This window comes from Boeremia exigua (assembly GCF_020726555.1).
Source record: "Boeremia exigua strain MPI-SDFR-AT-0100 chromosome Unknown C7974scaffold_1, whole genome shotgun sequence".
NCBI classification, from domain to species: domain Eukaryota; kingdom Fungi; phylum Ascomycota; class Dothideomycetes; order Pleosporales; family Didymellaceae; genus Boeremia; species Boeremia exigua.
The window spans coordinates 1,094,577-1,111,256 of NW_025763518.1; the positions used below are offsets into that span (position 1 = coordinate 1,094,577).

General features: G+C 55.1%; 6 protein-coding genes and 1 non-coding gene across 7 annotated transcripts; 4 read left to right on the plus strand and 3 right to left on the minus strand.

The window, feature by feature from the left end:
- The first annotated feature begins 391 nt into the window (after positions 1-391).
- C7974DRAFT_382422 (uncharacterized protein) lies at positions 392-6,579 on the plus strand. The gene is made up of 3 exons (XM_046140674.1): positions 392-5,745; positions 5,794-5,907; positions 5,957-6,579. The coding sequence occupies exons 1-3, from the start codon at positions 523-525 to the stop codon at positions 6,227-6,229; spliced, it is 5,610 nt and encodes a 1,869-aa protein (XP_046002622.1). The 5' UTR covers positions 392-522; the 3' UTR covers positions 6,230-6,579.
- A 1,006-nt stretch (positions 6,580-7,585) lies between these two features.
- On the minus strand, positions 7,586-10,028 carry C7974DRAFT_8544 (uncharacterized protein). The gene is made up of 2 exons (XM_046147392.1): positions 8,404-10,028; positions 7,586-8,355 (listed from the first exon to the last, which is right to left on the minus strand). The coding sequence occupies exons 1-2, from the start codon at positions 9,877-9,879 to the stop codon at positions 7,762-7,764; spliced, it is 2,070 nt and encodes a 689-aa protein (XP_046002623.1). The 5' UTR covers positions 9,880-10,028; the 3' UTR covers positions 7,586-7,761.
- Positions 10,029-10,570: 542 nt separating this feature from the next.
- C7974DRAFT_8542 (uncharacterized protein) lies at positions 10,571-11,464 on the minus strand. Its single transcript, XM_046147391.1, has one exon. It carries the CDS (start codon positions 11,180-11,182, stop codon positions 10,718-10,720), a length of 465 nt encoding a protein of 154 aa, XP_046002624.1. The 5' UTR covers positions 11,183-11,464; the 3' UTR covers positions 10,571-10,717.
- C7974DRAFT_382425 (uncharacterized protein) lies at positions 11,143-12,135 on the plus strand. Its single transcript, XM_046140675.1, has 3 exons — positions 11,143-11,423; positions 11,493-11,882; positions 11,937-12,135. Exon 2 carries the CDS (start codon positions 11,568-11,570, stop codon positions 11,781-11,783), a length of 216 nt encoding a protein of 71 aa, XP_046002625.1. The 5' UTR covers positions 11,143-11,423; positions 11,493-11,567; the 3' UTR covers positions 11,784-11,882; positions 11,937-12,135.
- C7974DRAFT_t20 lies at positions 11,147-11,234 on the minus strand. The gene has a single exon. It is a non-coding gene; the product is annotated as a tRNA-Thr (tRNA).
- Positions 12,136-12,722: 587 nt separating the features above from the next.
- On the plus strand, positions 12,723-13,765 carry C7974DRAFT_429867 (mitochondrial carrier domain-containing protein; the record flags this gene model as incomplete). The annotated part of the gene is made up of 2 exons (XM_046144667.1): positions 12,723-13,029; positions 13,086-13,765. 2 exons carry the CDS (start codon positions 12,723-12,725, stop codon positions 13,763-13,765), a joined length of 987 nt encoding a protein of 328 aa, XP_046002626.1.
- Positions 13,766-13,985: 220 nt separating this feature from the next.
- C7974DRAFT_8532 (uncharacterized protein) lies at positions 13,986-16,487 on the plus strand. The gene is made up of 2 exons (XM_046147385.1): positions 13,986-14,132; positions 14,256-16,487. The coding sequence occupies exon 2, from the start codon at positions 14,379-14,381 to the stop codon at positions 16,344-16,346; it is 1,968 nt and encodes a 655-aa protein (XP_046002627.1). The 5' UTR covers positions 13,986-14,132; positions 14,256-14,378; the 3' UTR covers positions 16,347-16,487.
- The last annotated feature ends 193 nt before the right edge of the window (positions 16,488-16,680 follow it).

Genomic DNA, 16,680 nt, shown 5'->3' on the forward strand with positions numbered 1-16,680 from the left:
CCACGGGCCTGCGAGTGCACGGCGAGCCTTCGAATGTCAACACCAGCCGGGCCGGGCCCTTGACGACACCTTCGCTCTTGCGCCATCGAGGGCGAGCCAGGGGGATGCGCTGAGAACATGACCAGAGAACAGCCGCCGCCGCCCTCGTCGACTGATGTCACCGGCTCGACCAGCTCCCGCACCCACGCCTCGCCCACCGCGCCCACCGCGCCCGCCACGCACTCGACGCCTGCGCGCCCGTCGCTGCAGCGCCTGCCGCGGACCTCGCCTGCCCAAGACCCGCGCTCGCCGGGTCCGCGACCCGAGGACGACGACGACGATGCTGCCGCCGCCGACACCGACCCCGACATGAGCGAGGAGGAGCACGAGGGCCGCGACGCCCGCGAGCACCGCGACGCCCGCGAGCACCGCGACGCCCCGCGCGCCGCAGAGCCGCACGCCAACGTCTCGCCCGACGAGCTGGAGATCGAGCGCCTGCGCAGCCTGCAGCTGCAGATCCTGCAGCAGCAGCAGCGCCAGCGCATGCGCAATGTCGCCGGCACCGCTGCCACCGCCGGCCTGGGCGCCCGCAGAATCTCCCCGATCAAGGAGGAGCCCATCGCTGCCATCTCGCCCACCCTCGAGGGCGCCTTTGCCAGCACCCCGAGCCCCATGCCCTCCGCTGCCACCGTGTCCACCGTGTCCACCGTGTCCACCGAGTCCACCGAGTCGGCCAGAACCATCCGCGGCAGTGTGCCACCCACACCTGCTGGCCACGCCGCCCTCCGCACCCCGTCGTACCCCTTCCCCACCGTCGCCACCACCCCCCGATGGGCCTCGGCCTTCCACATGCCCTTCACCAGCCTGTCGCCCACCGTCGCAGCTATACATTCCCGCGAATGGGCCGTGCCAAGAGACCGTCCGGCCTCCGAGTCCAGCACCCCCGCTGCCTCCGCCACACCATTCATGCCCGGCGAGAGGGGCTACTCTTTCACCGATGTCGAGGACCCCCGCTACCCCAGCCCTAATCTTTACGAGTTGGTGTTGCAGCTTGGGTCCGAGCCTGGCCTGGCAGCATGGTGGTCTGCCGTGACGACCATCATGAGAGAGTGCTATGGCGCAGAACGGGCAACACTGGCCGTGCCTGCAGATGCATCTGACATTGAGAACGTGCCATGGGGGCAAAAGACAACCTGGAACGCGAATCTTGGCAAGGAGAGCCCTCGTGCTGCCACACACCAAGATGCACCGAGCCAGAATATCAGACTACCGCGGCCCACGCCTCAGCCAGAGGAAAGACCATCTACCGTCATACCAGACAGGAGGCCGAAGCTCTTCTCGCACCACTCATTTGCCGGGTATGAGCGGCCGAAGACCGAGACCGCGCCTTTCGACTCGCCCACACCTGTGATGCCCGTTAGACCCAGAGGGCCTCTGCGAGCTGCCAGTCATGCCTCGCAAGCGCCTTTGAGGGATCATCCTCTCAGGCAAGTCTCTCAGGCCTCTTTTGACGGACCTTCGTCCCCGTTTTCTGGCTTCCATATGAGCTCGAATTATGATCCGACGCTTAGTGACCCAGATTTCTCAAGCGTTGGCGGAGAGCCAACGACGCCCACTGCCGTTTTTAATGTCTTGCGTGCCCTTGATCATGAACCGGACGCTTTGATCGACAATACCGGAGTCAATCGCGTTCTGGAACGAGGACGCTTGGTCACCTTGACCCGAGACTACTCGACATCCGTAACGACCTCTCGTGAAGAACTGACTGAGAAGGAGAAAACAGACGAAAACAAGCAGTTTGCCGAGAAGGCTGGTGCTCCCACAACAGAGGCACCCAAAGCTGGACGCAGCCACGTACCTCCTGTCAAGCCAGGTAGCCATGTCACAGGCAGCCTGGGACTACGACCTCGCTACGAAGAATACGAGCAATATCCGTCATCACCGTGGGCACAGTCGCCCGCACCATCACCGGCGATTCAAACCGATGCAGAAGCAAACCCTTTCTTCAACACTAGCAATGTCGATGAGGAAACCTTTAACCCTTCCAAGTCACCCCAAGACTACACACAGTATGGTGTCGTCGAAGCCATTGGCATAGATAGGGCTAGCACCGTCATCCACATTCCGCTTGTTCACCCTACCCTGTCTCAGGTCATGCACCCTGCTGATACAGGTACACCGTCCCAAACACCAGGCTTATCCCGCCGACAGTCTGGCCACTCCCAAGCATCAACGCCCGTCGAAGAAGGCTTTACCCGCAAAGCTCCCATCGCCATCCTCTCCATCCTGTCGCCAGTTGTTCCTTACCCTCGTAATCTGACCAACTCGCTGAAAAACCTCGCGCCTCATCTCGCGACCTCCTTCTCGAACGCTTGGCAATTTACCAATGCACTTGTCCAGATCAATTCAGCCAGACAGCGGCGAGTGACTGGGCAAGGTCCCGGGAACGTCAGCATTTCAGACCCTGAGAGCCTTGACGATCTGTTACACCTCGATTTGGGAGATATTTCGCACTCCGCAGCCGGGAGCGTAACTAGCCCGTCTGATTATTCAGGTCGCTCTAAGCACAGCCCTGGTGGCTCCATTACTGGCACGCCTGGATGGGATGCTGCTTCTTTGGGCTTCTCGAGTAAGCACTCTATTAGCAGCACACCAGGCCATCTCACCGGGAGCGAAGCTGTTGAGAGCTATTTCGATGCAAAGAAAAGAACAAGTATGGCGCCAAGCCAACCAAAGACAGCCGAGAAGAAGACGGAGAAGCGGGCTAGCGTCAATCCGGTCGTAGAGTATCACGACGACGATGCTCTCACGCCAAGGAACGAACAGGGAACCACCAAGGACGAAAAGAAGCTGCAGCACCAGCGGGGTCATTCGTTCCTACACTCATATGGTGCTGACTTTGGATCATCTTTCCAGTCCTTGCCGGCAGCGACGACGCCGGGAGGCCGTGCGCCTCCAACTCCCGGACACGTGAGGAGAAATTCGATCACCGAGACGTTTGACATGCCGCCGCCTTCTGAGAGTCTATTGCGCACAATCATTGACTCGCTGCCTGTACAGATCTTCACAGCAGCACCGACAACAGGTGCAATTACTTGGGTGAACTCGAAGTTCTTAATCTACGGTGGGCAAGACACTCGGCAGGTTCTCCAAGATCCGTGGGAGTCGATCCATCCGGATGACCGCGAGTCATACCTTGAGCAATGGAACAAGTCTCTACGTACAGGTCAACAGCTCCAGAAGAAGGTTCGCTTGAAGCGTTTCGACAATTGCTACAGATGGTTCTATGCACGTGTAGCGCCTTTGAAGAACAAGCGCCAGCAGATTGTCCACTGGATCGGAACCAACATGGATTTCCACGAGCAGCATCTTGCTGAGCTCAACTCTGCTAGACAGCAGGAGACTGCTGCGTCCGAGGCCAAGTACAGGGCTCTTGCAAACTCTAGTCCTCAGATCGTTTTTGTGGTGTCTAATCGTAGAGGTCTGACATTTTGCAACTCGCAATGGACCACGTTCTCCGGCCAAGCAGAGAAAGAAGCGCTTCTCAACGGCTTCTTGGAGTATGTTCATCCGGACGACGTCATCAAGTGCAAGCTACCAGACATCGCGGACGACGGTACAACAAATGTTCCAACCTCGGTCCCTCCGGAGCATACTCGACACAATTCGCAAAACTCGTCTTCGTCAGATGACTCCTCGGAGACCGACAGGACGGTAACGAGTCCCGGCTCTACGCCAGATAAGATGGATATGCCACAGGCGAAGCTGTCCAAATTAGCAAGTACCGGCATCTTAAAGGTCGCCAAGGATGCTGACGGCCGTGCTTCGTACTCAACGGAAGTACGACTTCGGAGCAAGGATGGCGACTACCGCTGGCATCTTGTCAGGATTCTGCTGGAGAAGGCCCTTGCCGAGGACAGCGCCGAAGAGAGTTGGTACGGCACTGCTACCGATATCAACGATCACAAGCTGCTCGAGCAGACCTTGAAGGAGACCATGGATGCCAAGACTAGGTTTCTGAGCAACATGTCCCACGAAATTCGAACACCGCTGAACGGCATCTCGGGCATGGTCAACTTTCTCCAAGACAGCCCTCTCAACGCAGAGCAATTGGAACATGTCAACATCATCAATGCCAGTACTGCCAGTCTGCTTAACCTGATCAACGACATACTCGATCTCTCAAAGGTAGAGGCCGGTATGATCAAGCTGTCTATGGAATGGATGCACCTGCCGTCGCTCCTGGAAGAGGTCAACGACCTTAACATGGGTCTGGCCATTCAGAAGGGACTCGAACTCAACTACTTGATAGAGGATGGCGTCCCCCTGATGGTCAAGGGCGATAAGTTCCGCATTCGACAAGTGCTACTGAACGTTGTGGGTAATGCAATCAAGTTCACGCCTCGGGGCGAGATCTTTGTACGCTGCAAGCTGCAAACTCCAGAACGTTCAGGGGCTTTGGAAGAGAATGAGACCGTGATTCGGTTTGAGGTCGTCGACACAGGTCGAGGTTTCACCGAAAATGAGGCAAAATATCTGTTCAAACGGTTCAGCCAGATCGACGCCAGCAGCACACGGCAGCACGGCGGCACAGGTCTTGGACTAGCTATCTCCATGCAGTTCGTCGAGTTGCACGGAGGAAAGATGGACGCCCGTAGTGTGCCGGGCAAGGGCTCTACCTTTTTCTTCACGATCAAGTTTGGTCTTCCTACGGCGACCGACTTCCCGCAGCCGTTGGTGGCAACGCCTCTCACTCCAGCCACAGAGTTGTCGACTGTTGTTCCGCCGCTGCCCAGTGCACAGCCATCGCCACTACAAAAACCAGCATTCCCACAGATCACAGGCTCCGCCCAGAGTGCGCAGCTCAAGCGTGTTTCTAGTATCTCTTCAGAAAACAGTGCCAAGTTTTCGCCAGTCGGCTCGGCGGGGTCGGTCAGGTCGCAGGATTCGCCTTCGCTTTCGTCGGGAAGCTCCGACCACTCTCTCACGAGTGCAGCGCTTACTGGCAAGTCGAGCTTGCGTTCGGAAAGATCTTCTGCTTCGTCATTCTTGGCGGACAGCCGTCTCACAAGTCCTGATCCAGAGATGAACCTTTCTCTGCCTCCAAAACGCGACAGTCAGGCTGCAACCTCGAGTGATTCAGTGGAATCAGATGCTACTGCTCGTCCCGCAACGGCACCAGGCCCCGTCACGTCGCCACTAGCTCAGCCACCGATGTTTTCGATCCTGGTCGTTTGTCCGTTGGTGCACAGCAGGGAAGCTACCATGCGGCACATCAAGAACACCCTCCCGCAAGGCATTCCACATCAGATCACTGGCGAAGAAAGCCTGATCAGCGCCCAAAGAATGCTTGGTGGAGACAATCCAGTCCTCTTTACTCATGTTGTACTGGTCCTCCACGACACCGCAGAGGTGCATGTTATTGTGGATCAAGTGTTCAGCTCTGTTCATTATGGCAACACATCTGTCGTCGTTGTCTCTGACCCGTCACAAAAAAGGGAACTGATGAAGGAGGCGTCAGTCTACAACTACGAGCAGCTTGCACTGGATCGACGACTCCAGTTCATTTACCGACCCTTAAAACCATCAAAGTTTGGTGTCATCTTTGACCCGGAAAAGCAGCGCGAGTCAAGTACAGACCGCAACCAAGACACGGCACAGCAGGTTGTCGTCAGCCAAAAGCTCGTCTTCGAGGAGCTCAAAAGACGGCTTGGTGGCAAGGGCCACAAGGTGTTGCTTGTCGAGGACAATCAAATCAACCAGACTGTAAGCATATCAGGCTCTGATTCTATCCACTCTCTAACACCTCTACAGGTCATCCTCAAATTCCTCGCCAAGATAGACGTGACAACCGACACAGTTCTTGACGGCGTTCAATGTACGGACATAGTATTCGCAAAACCGCCAGGCTATTACTCGATTATTTTGGTAAGTCAACATACAGCCACGCAGTCGATGCATTCTAATCATCTGGCAGTGTGATCTTCATATGCCAAACAAAGACGGCTACCAAGCCTGCAAAGAGATACGACGCTGGGAAAAGAAGCACGCCTACCGCCGACATCCGATCATAGCCCTCTCCGCCAACGTCCTTGGAGACGTCTACGCGAAGTGCGTCGAGGCCGGCTTCAATTCCTACGTCACCAAACCTGTCGCCTTCAAGGAACTCTCCCTCGTCATGGCGAAATTCGTGGACCCGCTCGACCCGTCCAAGCCTCCCGAACTCATGAAATTGAAACACAAATCCTGAACTTAGACACGGCCGCTTTCTTCCACTTTGCACTGCGCGGCACGCGTCCTCGCACCGCGCGCTCGCGCCACCGGCGCACTTTTCGCCGCCCGCTTGGGCGGCCTCTCGGGCTCCTCGCGGGCCCGCATGCATATAACGGCGGGGGTCGCAGTATATCCTCTGTTTAGCGCGTTGCTTTCGGCGCGTCGCGTCACTTGTTGTCTTTTGCACTGCATCGGGGTAAGGCCCAGGGGCCCAGGGCCGGGGCCGGGGCCGGGCCGGGGACGTAATGTTTGGATTCGGCATCGTTATTCGGGCATTGGGTAGGGCATTGCGGGCGCTGGGCGGCGCATGGCGTTGCGCGTGGGGGCTCGGCGGGCGGGCGGTGGCGGCTGGGATGGGCCCGCGGCTCGCGGCTCGCGGCTCGCTGGGGCTGTTATGGGAATACGCTGCGCTGGAGATATCGGGGGTATGTACTATAGGCTAGCTGGAGGGAAATGGAATATTACGTTCACAGTCACAGCTCGTCTGGTAGTCCTGTATGCGTGCTAACATGGCGCCGCTGAAATGAGGCTTACTGTACGTTAAATGACAATCATCAGCAACCAATTTCCGGATACGCTCTGCAGGACCGGCTACCGCTCAATCATCTTCCTATCCAAGTTACGTTCTCTCTATATGACACCGCTGCAGGCTCCATCTCGAGAACGTTGCTGGGCACAATCTGCGGGCCAAAGAAGCTTCGTTCTGGGGACGCGAGTCGAATAACATGGTGTATGGGGCTCTCATGTCGAGTGAGGTGGCGCTGACGGATTGGATATTGGGATGGCTGGGAGGATGGTCGTTGTTCGTTGAAAATGAGTGCGACACTGGCGGGCCGGGCCGTCGTTGAGAGTGTAGAGAGGTGTATCAGTGTCGTGTGCAGACCCTAGAATGTCCAACGCTGAGACGTGCTGGACAGGTATTGTATGCACTCTGAGGGCCTCTTCTCGCAAAGGACAGAATGTGACAGTGGATCGCAGGCGCTTCAATATCACAACCCATGCACCATTCCACGTAAACCACACCAAAATATTCGCACCAAGTCGTAGTAAGTTGTACATTTCTACCTAAATTCCTATGCAATCCATCTTCCATCTCGAAGCCACCCCAAGAGTCCAATCGGTCCGCAAAAAAGACCTATCAAACGGGGCAGCAATGAGCCATACATGAAATATCCAGCCCATCCGGCCTTCCCAGCGGACAGGTAATGACCAACAAACCTCCCAATATCTTCAAGACATTATCAACTAGTAAAAGGCCCGTCCTGCTTCCACGCCGCAGAGCAGCGTATCGGCAGGCGCAGGCCGAGGGTATAGACACTGAAAGCAAGTAAACAGGTTCGCACTGCGCCGTTGTGTATCGTGACGGTCTGTAGATCTTGCCACAAGCAGTGGTATAGTGGTAGAAGGTAAATAAGAGTTCAGGTCAGAGGTGAAAACGAGTGACTTGACCGGAAACGAAATCGCAAAAAATGCTCGACATGTCCTCATAAGAGATCGCTAACGCAGGGTTTACAGAGCCATACCGGGAACCGGTTTCCTACTGGGAACGGCACCGCCCAGTGGGGCTGGCATGGGGCCGGCGTTGGGGTTCATCGGGCTGGGTCCAGGCGCGGGTCCGCGGCGGGCGCCGTTGACCTGACTGGCGGAGTTTGACCTCGGGCGACCCATTTGAGGTGGGGGGGCCATGGGGCCACCTCCGTAGGGACCGGGAGACATCGAGCGCTGAGGGGCGGCGTACGGTGCGTTGCTGTTCGAGCGACCGCGTGCCTGTGGCGACCCAGGGTAAGGGGCATTGCTGTGGGCGCGGTTACGAGGAGGACCTTGCGGAGGAGGGAAAGCCATTTGGCGAGGGCCGGGGGACATGCGGCCGTTGGATGGTGAGAGGGCAGGCGGAAGAGGCGAGCTGCGACCTTCGGCAGGCGACATTGGACGAGGCTGAGGGATGCCCCCGGGTCCCATAGGCGAGCGAATGGGAGGTCCACGCATGTGTGGTGGTGGAGGTCCTTGACGAGGTGGCCCTGTACGTGGCTTGACGGGGTGCTTAGATACGCAGGTCCTGGGCACAACACCCTGCTGTGAGCGGTCCATGCTAATACAGAGAGCCTGTTTCGTGTCAGTGAGAGTAGAGGGTCTACATCAGTGGGGACTTACCCATCCGTCATCGTACTCGTGGAGCATGCGAACCAGCGTGCCTGCCTTGAGCTCAAGTTCATCACCCATAGAAGGCTTGAAGTCAAGCTGGACGCGGTGGACGTTGTTCGGGCCTGCAGGAGAACCGTTGGGACGACCAGCAACCATGACACCAGCGGCATCTGCAATCATTGGTGTACCCATAGCGGGTGACGACGGGGCTGAAGAGGGAATATCTTCTGTCCACGCCGGGCTTGGTGGGACACCATTGGCGTGAACGCTTGGGGGCGCGGGAAATTCATGCTCTGACACGGGCAGACTAGACATTGCGGTAGCTACTGGAGCAGCGTCGAGCTCAAGAGTAGCGGGTGCGACGGGTGCGGCGGGGGCAGCCGGTGCAGCGGGCGCAGCAGTGGGCGCTGGGGCGAGACGAGCATCCAGGTCAGAACTCGGGCCGGTCGAACGGTCGGGTTGTGCTTGTGGGGGCGAGTCAGGGATGGATGCATGTGCGGCATCAAGAGCAGCGCTATTGCCGAATGGGTTTGCTGGAGCTTGGCTGCTCGCCGGTGTTTGAGGATCGTTGAACGGATTGACAGCAGGCGCAGGCGCAGCGTCAGTGACGACGTTGGCAGCTCCACGACGCTCCCAGGCGCTGACAGGACGCTCATCGGATGGTGCCGTGCGATTCCGGGAAGCGGCAGCAGCAGCAGGAGCCGCAGCGGCAGCGACAGATAGCAAGTTTCCTCCGCTCTTACGCTGCTCGTTGAAGGTAGGGTCGAATTGAGTGACTGGTCGAAGGCTGAGACGGGGTGCGCTGGACAGGGTACGAACACTGGGAGCAGCAACGGCGGCACCAGTGGGCACCTGCGGAGGCAGCGGTGCAGGTGCATTATGCATACCGATCTTCTCGTTGTCCTTCTCTCCAGCCATCGTGTCCTTCTTACGGCGATACATGAAGAGAATTCCAGCGAGCAAAGCAGCTACTCCGACCAGGATTCCGAGGGCGAGACCAGCCTTAGCACCACCAGACATGCCCTCCTCCTCCGAAGCGGCAGCTGATGGGGTAGCAGAAATAGATGCGGTAGCAGATGCTGTGGCAGAAACGAGGGCACCCACCAACGATGCTGAGCTTGAAGCAACAGGAGATTTCGTCGCAACCACTAGAGTGGATTGATCCTTGATCGACTTTGCTGTAGACGTCTCCTCAGTCTTTGACTCCTCGATCTTTGACTCGGTGGTATGTGTTGACGAAGCTGGTCTCCTTGAAGAAGGTGTTGCTGTAGGCCTTGTACTTGTGGTCCTTTCGTCGTTGTCTTCTGTTGCAGATGAAAAAGGCCTTGTTGCTACGGCGGGCGGAACGAGTGTCTGCACTCGGCGGGTGGTAGTGTCGGGCTGTACTGTGATTACCTGGATGACCGTTGCCACAGTGTCGTCCTCCTCCTCTTGTCGACCGCGTTGACGGCGCACTAAGCGCGCGTGTCCATGTTGTTGCACCATGTTGTCCAAAGTGGCGCACAGAGTTAGGTCCAAATGGCGAAGATGGTGTAATTACGGATCGCGTTCGTGTAAGGTTTGTCGTGGTCGAGTATCGAGTGACTCCAATCGCCCTTCTCTTTTCGCCTTAGATTTGTGATTACGTAGTGTTGTGTACGAACGCAAAGGATCGTCAAATATTTACTACAGCTGTGGCTCAAGGGAGGTCAGGCTGTGCAGTAAGGAATGTACAGGGCTCTGGCCGCGGCGCGTCGGCGTGATGGAATGTTGATCGTAAACTAAGTACTAAACATAAAGAGTGACTATTGTTGGTTAAAGAGAGTGGTGCCGAGGGCGTGCTCAATCGAGAGAGGCACGACAGCCTGGCCGCAAAGAGGTCGGTCGGTGAAGGTGAAAGGATGGCAGGAGAGAGAAGAGAAGCGACCCGTCCTCAGGCAGGACAGTCGCGCAGGGTCGTAGGGAAACACGGCAGAGCAGCCAATCGTTCTTCGAAACATCCGCGTGCCTTTAGATCGCGCCGCCGAGAGGTCTGTGCCGTCGTTCATCATTTCGCGATTGGTACTAGCTGCGGCTTATAACCAGGCACCAATCGTAGCTGATTCGCTGGTGGTTTGCAATCTCCCGGGGTGTTTATGAGCACGAGCGATTTTGCGCTTTCAGCCTCTAAGTGGTGAGCTTGTGGTGCGGGAGCCCCTGTGCGAAGATTCCCGCCATGTTTGATGTTGCGAAGGCTGGAGGATTTTCACAGACCGGAAAGACGGAAAGGTGGGCCATTGCACAAGCGCACTGTGGTGCACTCAGTGAGCACAGCACGTCCAGCCATCGCCACATTCCTGATCGATCACACCAGCCACGGTGTGGTCAAATTGAATGACGTGGGCCGACGATCCGTCAGCCAGGTTTTGCCTGCAGCGATTCGTCGTCGCCTCGGAACCATGCGGCCCAGGCTGGTTGCTAGATTGAGCTGGGAGAAGACAAGTCGCAATTTCGGCCGACTCCAGTGTTCATCAAACAGGCAAACGAGATCGAGGCAGTGCAGAAGTAAGTGACGTCTCGTCAGCGGTATGGACAATGACACCGGTATACACTTCAAAAACCCACTCCCCTGAGTTGTCGCGCGTAGGTGGTTTTGAAGTGGGTAGGAGTAGGATGGCGCAAAAGGCACGTGGTCCGCGTCCCGCATCTTAAGATTCCCCACACGGACCGGATACATGCATGCAGAGCAAGAGCAAAAAGCTGAGACGACACGAAAAACAGCCAGCAAAAAGGATGCCCTCTGCCCGAATCGAACGAGCGATCTTATCATTTCCTGACCGAAGTCATACTAGTGATACGCTTTACCACTAAGCCAAGAGGGCTCATTAATGAACCAAGAGATTCCAACTGTGCTGGATTGACTTGTGGAGGTTCCTGAAAATTCAGTAATTATATAGCCAAGACCAAAGGGCATTCTGCTGTGTTGTTCAATGCTCAAAATCATCTTATGAAGAGCCGACATCGGTAATGTGGGACCCGGAAATTTCGAATTGAGCTAAGGAACTCTTCACCTAGATATGTTACCTCCTAGAACACTTACAATCGAAATTTAACGTTCTCGCCTGCCATCATCAACGTACCTAGGATGTAAACTCGTCAACGCATTCACCCCACTCTGGCCTTCAATAGGTAACTTGCGGCAAGTTGCACCAACTATGCTTAGTCATGCACCACTTGTCGCCAGTGTTGTACCCATCCTTGTTCTGTTGATTATATGTACCTGTTGGAAGAGGACCTTTGGTATGCTGAACGCCCTCGTGTTTATGTGTTTGGTGTATCGGCCCTGCTTAAGGCTCACTACTGGAGTGTCCAGCCACTGCCCAATGAGACAGGCGAGGTATGTCAACTGTGATTACAGACGCGAAGTATGAGGACCCTGTCTCAGGCCCTAATGCTCGTATTCATCGCATATGCGCAAATCCTGTCAAACTTTGGATGGAAACGTTCTTAAATGTGTATTGAATGATAGGCTTCGGATCGGACATCAGATTGGGGCATCTCAGCTGTGGTGAACTCGTGGGTACCTAGGTGATTGCAGTGAAAGTGAAGTTTTCCCTGGGCCGCAAAGGCGACTAACGTGGGCGTTTATAACCATCGAATGAGCACTATGATCTGAACGACAAATGATGCTTTGAAAATGTTTGACTATCATTCAGTGTGACGCGACCGATAAATCTTGGCTCGTAATGAACGGGGGTGTGGAGCCCCAGATTATCACATGCTGCAAGTCGTGAGACTCTTTGAAACTGCAAAGCTGCGATGACTAACAGCAGCTCACACACGCACCTTCGGGATACCGTTAAAGGCTTTTCGGAAATGTGCCTACGGCTGTCTGTCAGCCATTTGGGTCCGGCCATGCGCCAACTGACGGGTTGAGCGTAGCCATCTATGTCCAGGAACTGACGGCGATCGTCGGAACACTCTGTGGTTGTCCAACACCGCGTCGGGCACACATATTCGGTTCTGCAAGAGCTTTGAGAAGCTTTGTTTGACCCACCTCGGCTTTCCAAAGGATGAATTTGTAAAGCAGTTGAGCATGTTGCTCTGAAGCGCCGGAGGGGTGATTTGCCTCGGCACGCGCACGCCGGACCTCGCTCGGCTCGTCGACGTGGGCCAAGCTCCGGAGACCTGGAGCTCACATGTCTAGACAATCGTTGCTTTCTTCCCGATCACACAACGATAACAATTTTGCCCTCTTTGCGGATAACTTGTGTATCAATTGTTTTCGCCTTTCCAGCTGCTCTAAGCTCCGGAACACGTAGTCGACGCGCGACTTCCTATTGAGAGACAATAAACAATCCACGAACGCCATGTCTACCACAACAGAGAAGGTAGCTGACAAGCTGCCTTCTAAAGAAGAGCTCAAGGAAGATGTAAAGAAGGCAACCAAGTCTTCAGTACAGTCGCTTCGTGCCCTGGTTGCTGGAGGTGTAGGAGGCGTGTTTGCCGTGGTAGTGGGACACCCCTTCGACCTGGTCAAGGTGCGAATGCAGACTGCTGAAAAGGGTGTCTACACTGGAGCCATGGATGTTGTGCGAAAGGGTATCGCAAGAGATGGTCTAGTGAGGGGAATGTATGCAGGTGTATCTGCGCCGCTTGTGGGAGTTACACCAATGTGTGAGTACCCGCAGCACTTGCCCATTGGTACTGGAGCTCTTGCTGATTGTGCGTAGTTGCGGTCTCTTTCTGGGGATACGATCTCGGAAAACAGCTCGTCACCTCTCTTTCCAAGGTCGAGAACGGCCAATTCAGTGTTGCTCAGATCTCAGCTGCTGGTTTCTTCAGTGCCATTCCTCAAACGCTCATCACCGCGCCTTTCGAACGCGTGAAGGTGCTCTTGCAGATTCAGGGCCAGAAGAACTTGGCACCCGGCGAGAAGCCCAAATACAGCGGCGGTCTTGATGTTGTCAAACAACTGTTCAAGGAGGGCGGAATACGCTCCGTATACCGTGGCTCCGCAATGACGCTCGCGCGAGACGGCCCAGGCTCAGCGTTTTACTTCGCAACATATGAGACCGTCAAGAGGAACCTCACTCCGAAGGACCCAGTCACCGGCCGGCCAGGAGAGTTGAGCATGCCTGCTGTTATGGCTGCCGGTGGTGCGGCGGGTATTGCCATGTGGATTCCTGTCTTCCCAATTGACACGATCAAGTCTCGCTTGCAGAGTGCCGAGGGTCGACCAACCATTAGTGGTACGATCAAGGGTATCTACGCGAACGGCGGCTACAAGGCTTTCTTCCCTGGCATCGGGCCCGCGATGGCCCGAGCTGTTCCAGCTAACGCAGCAACATTTGCTGGCGTTGAGCTTGCACAAAAAGCAATGAGGAAGATGTTCGATAAAGACGACGAATGAAGTCCCGACTACCAGTCACGATAAATGTTTTCTTTATCATGTTCAGACTTAAGTATACCTGGTGGCATCGCGCTTGGCGTTCGATTCTTTGTTGCCCTAGTACTGTATAGAGGAGGGCTTTTCTAGATCAGGATGTACCATTGGTCACAATAGGACGTTTTCAAATCAGAGACGAGCACTTAATATGCATTCAACTTCTAGTCCAGCCACTAGTTTGCCTGCTGACACCGCAGGTGAACACTCCTCCAAGGGAGGATTACGGAATGCGGCAACCTTGACACCACATTCGGACATACATTCCACGCCACGGCCTGACTTTACCATTGTTTCGGGTTCAGAATCTCCGAAACCAGATCTGCAATCTTACGTACGTTCCTGCTTTGTTATGGTCGATCTCCCGCTGACGACTCTCATCATGCTCGTAACACCCCTGCGGTTTATCATATTCACTTCTTTGTTTCCGCGACTAATCTTTGATTCCCTGTTCCAGAAAGCGACACGGTCGGGCGGCGATCTCTTCTCGTAGAGCAAATCGGCATGATTTTATCACGAAGAGTGTACCAGTTCCCGATCCAAAAGTAGAACGTGCGAACGTATTTCACAAACACTCAACATGGACGACACAAAGCTGAAGATGTCTCGAGCTGAACAGCACCCAGTGTTGCCGCTTCTGCCATTGTCTTCAGGGCCGCCGAGTGCAACTCAAACTCTGATCGTCAACTATCCAGCTGCAAGACTTTCAACTAGTCCTGCATCTTCACCGAACATCGTCGAGCCTTCAATTGAGCGGAAAGGGTCGGTGCACCCTATGCTCGGGAACTCGATGGAGCGGGGCATGTCTCCTGGTGCCGATTTCTTCGACGATCAATCGTCAGGGTCTGAGTGGGAGGATGCGGACGACGAAGATAGGACGCAAACATTTTCAGTGGACGGGGATGTCGGATTGGGGCTGGGCAGTCTGGTACACTCCCCAGTCAGACAACAGCGCGGCTCTAGGGGAAGAAGTCGAGAAAGAACAGGATTGACAGCACTACCACGATTTGAGGTCGGGCATGGTGAAGGCAATGATTTACCAAAGAGAGCAAGGCATGTTTCTCTCACACGGATGGAAAAAGCCCACGTGAAAGTCGTTCACAACCACGGTTCAAACGCCAGCACACCCCGCGGCTCAATCACAAGCAACGCATCCCGAGAATCCGTCACACAGTCTACACAGATAACCAAGCCATATCCCGTCGACCTGAGGAGTGGAGCAACTGTCTTACACGAAGGTGTCCAGAATCGCCATCGCCGGAACACCTCGGACAGCGTCATCGCAGACTCCATCATCAATGCCCATCTTACCACAATGCAAGCTTTGAACGCATTGTCGCCCTCTGCTTCGATCCCCGAGATCTCTGGTCATTCCTTGTACTCGGTAACAGGTACTGAGCTCCCTAAAGCTAGATCTTTCAGCGACACAAGGCACATCAGACTCTCACCAATCTCTGTCAAGGACCGCAACAATCTGCCTAGTCACTTTGTCAAGACACCCTACCCCTTCACAGCGAAGAAAGAGTTCCCAAAACCTGTAACAAGACCACGATGTCACAACCTAGACGGTCGATTAGACAGCGGTTATGGTGGAGATAGTGGTTTTGGTGGCGAAGGATCCAACGACTCTGATATCAAAGGGAAACACGTTCTCGGCTTGATGCCAAGCGGAGAAGAGTATGACTTACGCAGCCGTCTCGACCGCAACGCCGAAGCGCAAGGGGTTCTTCGGACACAAAACACCCATGGCGACATGCACTGCCGTGAAAGCGTGCTACATCTAAGCCTGCAGAAGCAGAGTAAAAATATAAGTCGACGACGAGCAAGAATCATCATACCAAGCGACTTCTCGACTCCTGGCCCTGACCGCCACCAGAATATCGATTTTGATGACACATATCTTGCCGTACGCCTGCAAGCAGCGCACCGTGAGCTCACTGGCTCATGGATTAAGAGACAGTTTAGCGCAAAGAAATTACGGTACATCAGTCTCTGTCAGAGTAGCTCTTGGAGTGACTTTCAGGCAATGCCGACTCAGCTTGCGGGGGGCGCGAACAGGCTTCTAGCCTTCGGTGCGGGAGCCGACAAGGAAGATGCAACCTTCACAGAGGATAAGCTCCTGCAGCTCTACAAGCACCCAAGAACAGGCAAGGCGAGATACACTTGGGTTCACTGGGCGAGACGTGTGGCCACATCTCATGTATCTCCTTCCTCAGGACCGCAGACGTCGGGCGCAAGTTGTCAAGACAGCGTGGATGGGAAGGAGGGTAGTGTTATACACCACCCAGTATCTTCTCCGGCAGACGCTATTACAACGGTCCAGTTCGTACACACACTTTCGACTCTCCGTGTCCTAGTAGCCCTTGCGCTGATCCTGGCAACAAGTGCCCTAGCAGCTCTGCTGTGGATTTTCTTTGGCGTAGGCAGTGGATGGGTGGGCGACTTCGGACTACAAGCAGCGAACAGAGTGGGCAGTGGCATGGCTTTAGGCGTCCTAGCTCTACTTTTTCAGTCACTTGGCTTCGGTGCCTGGATTTGGCTAAGTTGAAGGATGGGCTGAGGATAGTAATTGAACATGGGCGGCTATATATGGACTTTTACATTCGAGTATATTACTTACACAGCACATCATTTAGCGTAAATCAGCACGTAATGCATAATCGTTATCGAAATAACGACCTTTCATGAGCTGGTAGACTTTGACCGCCTCACATCTAAATGACAATGACAGCAACAAGCCGCTCAAGCCAGATACTAAGCAATGTAAGAGACGCTGAGAACGACTCAGGATCTTAATCCCGTCGAAGACCTCCATCGCAACCCCAGGCAAATGTCAACCTTAACAACGACCTCAAAAGTTCAACAGCACCTCTTCGAGTCCC